The sequence below is a fragment of the Salvia splendens genome, chromosome 7, assembly GCF_004379255.2.
Source record: "Salvia splendens isolate huo1 chromosome 7, SspV2, whole genome shotgun sequence".
NCBI lineage: Eukaryota > Viridiplantae > Streptophyta > Magnoliopsida > Lamiales > Lamiaceae > Salvia > Salvia splendens.
The window spans coordinates 34,892,028-34,900,358 of record NC_056038.1 but is presented as its reverse complement, the minus strand read 5'-3'; the positions used below and the strand labels follow the sequence as shown (position 1 = coordinate 34,900,358).

The window sequence follows — 8,331 nt, the reverse complement described above, 5'->3', positions numbered from 1 at the left end:
GAAAGAGGCAGAGGCCCCCCTTTTTTTTTTTTCCCGGTTAGAGACGCATTTGGGAACGCAAAGCCCCATCCACCTATGATAAAGGGTTGAATGCCACAATTTTGAGTTGAAGACAGGTTGATTCAATTTGTGGATCAACGTAGTTTTCTCGTGAAGGCCACGGAGTATCCTAATAGGCACTTATCTAAATTCGTAGAGATTGGGCCAATACAACTAAGCGTAATGGGGTTCCCGACGATACAATCAAACTTGGCTATTCCATCTCCGTGTCGGGACTGCTAGATATCTGGTTTGATACCCTTGAGCCTGGCTCGGTTACAAGTTGGGACGACTTAGCCCAAAAGTTTTTGGATCGATTCTTCCCTCTAAGCTCCACTCTCAACCTCCAAGCAGAGATCTCCCACTTTAAAATGAAGGGCCAAGAGTCTATGTTCGAGGCTTGGGAGAGATTCAACGCCTTGCTAAAGAAATGCCCCAACCATGGGTTATCTCCGGGCCATCAAGTGAGCCTCTTCTACAATGGATGCTCGGAGTTTATCAAGAGTCAATTAGACTTTGGTTCGGGGGGTTCATTCTTGGACAAGGGGGTCGAGGAGTGCAAGAAGATGCTTCAAAGGCTTGCCTATACTAGCAAGGGTTGGAGCTCGGGCCGAGATAGTTCAATGCCGGTGGCTTCGGTTGTGGATTCGGATGCATTCAATCTTCTCAACCAACAAATGATGTTGTTGAATCAAAAGGTGGATGGCCTTAGTTTGGGAGTGGCACCTATGGGAGAGCCTTTACATACCGTGGAAGATGTCAATTATGTGCATCAAGGAGGGAATCAAAGGAACTTCTACAACTATCGCCCTAACAATGGGGGTGGTAATTACCAAGGCTATCGCTCACCCTTCAATGCACATCCAAACCTTTCTTATGGCAATCCAAACAATGCTATCCAACCACCTCCACCACCTCGTTTCCCTACACCTAGTGGGTCGACAAGTGGGGCCGCTAATGTGCCCACCATTCTAAACCTTCAAGTGATGATGTCACCCATGAGCTTCTAAAAGCTCTAATGGAGAAGACCGATGGAATCATGACACAATCTACTAAGAGAATTGATAAGGTTGAGACGGCGGTAGTGGAGGTCACCACGAGAATGGGGGCTTTGGAGCATCAAATGAGTCAAATTGCCCAAGCCGTGGGCCAACTTCATCAACCGGGGCAATTCCCAAGCAACACCATTCCTAACCCAAAGGATTGCAAGGCTATCAATTTGAGGAGTGGAACAAGCTATAAGAGCCCCCCTATGCCCGAAAAGGAAGCTATTGTGCAACCCGAAGAAGAAGAGACAATAGAAGTGGAGGCATCAACGAAGAGCCCACCAAAAGATCAAGCCGAGACAATAGTTCCTCCTAAGCCCACGGAAGTTAAACTTCCTGTCCCTCAAATGATGCAAAAGAAAAAGAAGGATGAACAATTTTCAAGATTTTTGGATATCTTTAGGAAAGTTCAAATTAACATCCCTCTTGTTGAAGCACTTCAACAAATGCCAAGTTATGCAAAGTTCCTCAAGGATGTGGTATCACAAAAAAGGAAATGGGGGCACTATGAGACGGTCAACTTGACGGAGAGTTGCAGTGCAATTATTCAAAGGAAGTTGCCGGCCAAAATGCAAGATCCGGGAAGCTTCACTATTGAGTGCACTATTGGAAATTGCTTTGTGGGGAATGCCTTGTGCGATCTAGGGGCTAGCATTAATCTTATGCCATTGTCCTTCTTCAACAAGTTGAATATTGGTAAATTGAGATCGACTAGCATTACTTTGCAAATGGCGGATAGATCGGTGGCATATCCCTCGGGCATAGCAGAAGATATATTGGTGAGGGTGAATGAGTTCATATTCCCCGTTGACTTCGTGGTGTTGGACATGGAAGAGGATAGAATTGTACCTCTTATTTGGGAAGACCGTTCCTTGCCACCGGGAAGGCCATGATCGATGTTTCAAAAGGGGAACTTACACTTCGCCTCAATGATGAGAGCGTGACATTGTCGATATATGAGGCCTTAAAGAGGCATGATGCGGAACCGGGAGGAAGCCTACAACATTGCAATGTTGTGACCGTGATGGATGAGTGTGTTGGAGGAGTGGCACCGACCTCTTACTTGGATGATCAATTAGAGAGATGCATTTCTCATTCCATGTATTCTTCTCATTCTTTTGATGTTTTGGATGCTAACCCCGAGTTGTTGGAATTTGTAGGTGCTTTGGACTCGGCTAAAGAAATCCCTAGATCACTTCGTCCACAATTTCTACCTCTTAGGAGTGGAAGTGAAGATAGCAATAAAGATGGGGAAAACAAGAAGCTTGAGTTGAAGCCACTTCCACTACACTTGCGATATGCCTTTCTTGGAGGGAATGACACTTTTCCGGTAATTGTATCATCTTCTCTCTCTAGTTTCGAGTTGGATAAATTGTTGAGAGTTCTTAGGAAGCATAAGAGAGCCATTGGGTGGTCCATATCGGACATTAAGGGAATAAGCCCAACCGTTTGCATGCATAGAATTCATTTAGACGAGGGGTATAAGCCTAAGGTACAAAACCAAAGGCGACTAAACCCTATTATGCAAGATGTGGTTAGAAAAGAAGTGTTGAAATGGTTAGATGCCGGTATGATATATGCTATATCCGACAGTGAGTGGGTGAGTCCTACTCAAGTGGTGTCTAAAAAGGGGGGCACCACTGTGGTGAAAGGGAAAAATGATGAGTTGATAGCTACTAGAGTGGTGTCCGGGTGGAGAGTTTGCATTGATTATCGCGCTTTAAATTTGGCCACTAGGAAAGATCACTTCCCCCTTCCATTTATTGATCAAATGTTGGATAGGTTAGCCGGACATGAGTATTATTGTTTTCTCGATGGTTATTCGGGATATAACCAAATTTTGATAGCTCCCGAGGATCAACATAAGACGGCTTTTGTGTGTCCTTATGGTGTCTATGCATTTAGGAGAATGTCTTTTGGGCTTTGTAATGCCCCGGCTACTTTTCAAAGATGTATGATGTCCATTTTTCATGATATGGTTGAGAATATTATGGAGGTTTTCATGGATGACTTCTCTGTTTTTGGTATGACATTTGATAGTTGCTTGGATAATCTAACCAAAGTTTTGCAGAGATGTGAGGAGACCAATCTAGTACTCAATTGGGAGAAATGTCATTTTATGGTCCGTGATGGGATCGTGTTGGGACACAAAATTTCAGCCGGAGGACTTGAAGTGGATAGAGCCAAGATAGTTGCCATTGAGCAATTGCCACATCCTTGTAGTGAGAAGGCCGTGAGGAGCTTCCTAGGCCATGCGGGGTTCTATAGGCGTTTCATCAAAGATTTTTCACATATTGCTAGACCCCTTTGCCATTTACTAGCTAAAGATGTAAAATTTGATTTCACTCTTGAATGTGCGCAGGCATTTGAGAAGCTCAAGGCGGCGTTGGTGAGTGCCCCAATCTTGATCTCCCCCGATTGGTCTCAACCTTTCGAGATCATGTGTGATGCAAGTGATGTGGCGGTAGGCTCGGCTTTGGGACAAAAGAGAGACAAGATATTCCGGGTGATATATTATGCTAGTAGGACATTGGATTCGGCTCAAGCTAACTACACCACTACCGAGAAGGAAATGCTTGCGGTGGTCTACTCTTTTGACAAGTTCCGCCCTTACCTTATTGGGGCCAAAACTATTGTCTTTACTGACCATGCCGCCATCCGCCATCTATTTGTTAAGCAAGATGCAAAACCAAGGCTTATAAGGTGGATCTTGCTCCTTCAAGAATTTGATTTGGAGATCCGAGATAGAAAAGGGTGTGAGAATGTGGTGGCGGATCATCTCTCAAGATTGGAGCATGCTAGTGAAGAGGAAAAATTGAAGTTGGTCATCAATGAAGAATTCCCGGATGAGCATTTGTTTTATGTGGCCAAGGGTCAAGTGGCATGGTATGCCAATATTGTGAACTATCTTGTTGCTAAGGTGATTCCCGAAGGACTTGAGGACTATCAAAAGAAGAAGTTCTTCCACGACGTGAAGTTCTATTTTTGGGACGAGCCTTGTCTTTTTAGAAGATGTGCCGACATGGTGATTAGAAGATGTGTCCCTCAAGAGGAGTGGGAGTCCGTTATTATGCATTGCCACACCGCACCTAGTGGGGGGCATTTTGGAGCTAACCGGACTGCTATGAAAGTGCTCCAAAGTGGTCTATTTTGGCCAACCATCACCAAAGACTGCCAGGACTACGTGAGAAGATGCAACGAGTGCCAGAGAATGGGGGGTGTTTCTAAGAAGAAGGAGATGCCATTGACGACAATTGTTGAAGTCGAGTTGTTTGATGTGTGGGGCATTGACTTCATGGGGCCCTTTCCTCCATCTAGTGGGTTCCAATACATTCTACTAGCCGTTGACTATGTATCAAGGTGGGTGGAAGCCATTCCTACCCAAACTAATGATTCAAAGGTGGTGATTAAATTCGTTCAAAAGAACATATTCACGCGATTCGGCGCACCTCGGGCTATCATAAGTGATGGAGGGTCTCATTTTCGCAATAGGTGGCTAGAGGCGGTCTTAGCAAGGCATGGAGTGAAGCATCGGGTGACAACTCCTTATCATCCACAAGCTAATGGTCAAACCGAGTTGGCCAATAGAGAGATCAAACAAATATTGCAAAAGAGTGTCAATGCTAACCGTAGAGATTGGGCTCTCAAGCTTGACGATGCTCTATGGGCGTATAGGACGGCTTACAAGACGCCAATCGGGATGTCACCTTATCAATTGGTCTTTGGGAAATCATGCCATCTCCCGGTTGAATTGAAGCACTCATCATATTGGGCGGTGAGGCAAATGAACATGGACTTCACCAAGGCCGGCAAGGAAAGGAAGCTTCACCTCAATTTACTTGATGAATTTAGGAATGAAGCTTATGCTAATTCCTCAATCTACAAGGAGAGGATGAAGACGTATCACGACAAGATGATTGAGAGGCGTGAATTCCACAAGGGGGATGCCGTGTTGCTTTTCAACCACAAGTTGAGACTCTTTCCGGGCAAGCTAAAATCTAAGTGGTCGGGACCCTTCACTATCAAGGAGGTCATGAGCAATGGCACAATGGAGCTCAAAGGACCCGATGGAAGCACGTTCAAGGCAAATGGTCAAAATCTCAAGAGGTTCTTTACCAAGGAGCAACAAGACGAGGTCTTTGTGGTTGCCTTGATTGAGTAGTGGAGCTTGCAAAGCGTCGGGCAAATGACGTTAAACAATTGCGCTATGGGGGAGGCAACCCCTAGTAGGTAAAATTTATAGCTTTTGTGTTTTTGGTGTGTTTTTATTTTGTTCTTGTTTTTGGTGTGTTTTGTGTGTTTTAAGTGGAACAGGAGATAGGCTTTGATGGGTGAAAAGCGGACAAAAAACTGGAGAAATGGCGAAATGGACTTGGAATCCAGAAAGTTCGCCCGACCGGGCGTGTTGCAAAGTGCAAATCGCCCGACCGGGCGTTTACAGAAATCGAGATTGTCCAGAAAGTTTGCCCGACCGGGCGTTTTGCAAAGTGCAAATCGCCCGATCGGGCGTTTCCAGAAATCAAGATTGCCCGACCGGGCGATGTACAAAATACGAATCGCCCGACCGGGCGTTTGATGAAATCGGGATTGTCCAGAAAGTTCGCCCGACCGGGCGATTTTCAATGTGCAAATCGCCCGACCGGGCGATTTCTTTGCGCGATTTAAAGACGCAAACCAGGTCAGTTTTTACACTTTCAAAACCCTACCCCCATTTCTCTCTCGTTCCTCTCTACTCTCTCTCGCCCCTCCACCTTCAAATCTTCCACTTACACTGATTTCACACACATACCATCCTCCCAATCCATCTAATTCAAGGGTTGAACCGATTAATCGGTTGATTTACTCAAGAACAAGCAAAAAGGAGAGAAATCCGTTTTCTATCACTCTAAGCCCGAAAGGTATGATTTTTTTCATTCTTCTCTTACTTATGTCGGTGTTTAGATGATTATTGGTGAATCGAGGGTTGGAAACTAGCATGTCTTTCGTTTGTTTGGAGATTTCTTGACTAATTGCTAGTTAGAGGATGAATTTGGTTTGAATGGTTGCTTTGAGCATGAATTGTGCAATTTCCTTCATGGGTTTGTGGTTATTGAGTGTGGGGAACTAGCATGCTTTGATTTGTTGATGTCTACATAGATGCAATGTTAGATAAGTGATGCATGTTGGTGGAATGTTTGAGTTAAGCATGATTGAGGTTTATTGTTGTGGAAGAGACATTGTGTGACACAATGGGGGGTTGATTCTAGTCTCGATAAATGTATGAATGAGAAGTTCTTTTAGTATAGAGTATGTTTGGGGGAGAGTGTCTACATTAATGCATCTTTGTGGTTTCTTGTCGAATTGATCTAATACTCTCAATTTTTAGGTAGTGAACGATGGCGCCCAACCACTCTGGAGTTAATTTGAATGCCGAAGAGAAGAAGAAATGGGCCGAACTCTCACAACTACCCTACCGGGTAGCTAGATATCCATGCCCTATCACAATCCGACGGTTGGGCATTGAGCAGTGCTTCAATGAGCTATGTGAAGAGGGGCAACTAAATGGGCTCTTCATGGCACAGAGGAACCCCTCCTATCAGAGGCTTACACTGGAGTTCTTGTCTACCCTTGAGGTAATCATGAACAGGAGGGAGATAGTTGCCATCAAGTTTCGTATGAGGAATGCTGAGTACACAGTGACGATGGCACAATTCAAGGAGATCTTTGGATTTTCAGGGGAGGTGTATAGAGAGCCGTTTAACTTCAGTCACAATGCGAATGACTTCTGGAAGGCCATCACTACCGTTGATGACAACTTCGCCGCCAACAGGGCAAAGGGTTCTCTCATTAGGAACCCAGCCTTGCGCTTACTCCAGAAGGCGTGTGTATGTTACCCCTTCGCTCGTCATGAGCATGGGAGTGTGCAGAGAGACGAGCTCTTCCTGTTATGGACTATTTTGCACAAGGAGGCTCCCTTGAATTTGGGCCACTTCATGATCAAACATCTTGAGAGGGCTTCGAAGAAGAAAACCGGCACACTCTGTGTCGGTGCGGTTGTGTCAGCTATTGCACTCCATCTGGGAGTGTCGACGAGGGGCTTGGTCGCCGACATTGGTGACAACTTGATGGACTTCGGCTTTCTGAGAAGAACAAGGCTGGTCGGAGTGGACCAACGAGGGCAGATATATTTGATACAGAGGGCAGCAGATCATTACCCCCTCCCGGACACCGTCAACACCTATGTGAACGGTCCTTTCCACAAGGAAAACTGGAAGATGAAGGCTGCGGTCCACGAACAAGTCACGGCGGTGAATCCGCGGAACTTGCAATTTAGGGATGTGAGCCCGAGCTCGAGTGTTGATGAAGCGCCCCACATGGGCTTTCCCGAGATCGAGATGGGGGACGAGCAGAATGAAGAAGAAAATGAGGAGGAAGGTGAGGATCAACCGACCTACCAAGGGGGAGATGAAGCCGGGACAAGCACGCAGAGGACACGAAGCCGACAAGAGCGACAAGAGGAGGACTACGGCTCGATCAATGAGAGGTTGACACGGATGGAGTTGCGTCAGCAGGAATATTGGGTCCAGAATGAAGCGCGATGGGACCAGTTCGAAACCAACTGGACCCAATTCACTGATTTCAACAATGCACAGTGGGCCAACATCAATGCCCGATTCGATGAATTCCGTGGCCAGTGGCAGCATCCGCCTCCTCCTCCGCAGTGAAGGTCCATGGGAGATCCACTCTCTTTCAAACTTATCCTAGCTTTGCTTGGAATAAGTTTGGGGGGTGTCTAGTGGATTCCCTCTTTTACCTCTCTCCCTCTTTATTTGATGATGATACCCCGGCCTGTACCCCTATTCTTTTGATGATATTTGATGATGATATGTGGGCATGTAAACTTATGTGGTTTTGTTTCCTTGTTCCACTTGTGTTTGTGTCTTTGTTTTTCTTTTTAGGTTTGTTTTTCTTGTTTCCTTTTGTGTTGAATTATCTCCCTTGGCTAGGATGATAGTAGGGTTGAGAAAAATTGAAATTTGAACGAGTGTGAGACATGATGGAGGAGTTGCCAATGATGATTTTGTGCAAAAACTTTCGAAAACCTTGTTGATATGGCTAAAGAACATGTGATTTTTCATTTCAAATTGCCTAAAGTGAATTACATGGTGCCTTGTCTTTTGCCAAAATGACCTTGTGAGAATTGAGCCTATATTGTTCCTAAATGTGTGATTTATCTCAAACATGTCGTATGTTTCTAGAACTTGCT

The 8,331-nt window shown here is 45.3% G+C and overlaps 2 protein-coding genes and 1 non-coding gene across 3 annotated transcripts; 2 read left to right on the top strand and 1 right to left on the bottom strand.

Annotated features, from left to right (window-relative positions):
* Positions 1-380: 380 nt before the first annotated feature.
* Positions 381-487, bottom strand: LOC121742808. Its single transcript, XR_006038144.1, has one exon. It is a non-coding gene; the product is annotated as a small nucleolar RNA R71 (small nucleolar RNA).
* A 570-nt stretch (positions 488-1,057) lies between these two features.
* Positions 1,058-1,926, top strand: LOC121810799. The gene is made up of 2 exons (XM_042211525.1): positions 1,058-1,878; positions 1,920-1,926. The coding sequence occupies exons 1-2, from the start codon at positions 1,058-1,060 to the stop codon at positions 1,924-1,926; spliced, it is 828 nt and encodes a 275-aa protein (XP_042067459.1).
* Positions 1,927-5,738: 3,812 nt separating this feature from the next.
* LOC121742207 lies at positions 5,739-7,992 on the top strand. The gene is made up of 2 exons (XM_042135286.1): positions 5,739-5,983; positions 6,451-7,992. The coding sequence occupies exon 2, from the start codon at positions 6,461-6,463 to the stop codon at positions 7,787-7,789; it is 1,329 nt and encodes a 442-aa protein (XP_041991220.1). The 5' UTR covers positions 5,739-5,983; positions 6,451-6,460; the 3' UTR covers positions 7,790-7,992.
* Positions 7,993-8,331: the final 339 nt, after the last annotated feature.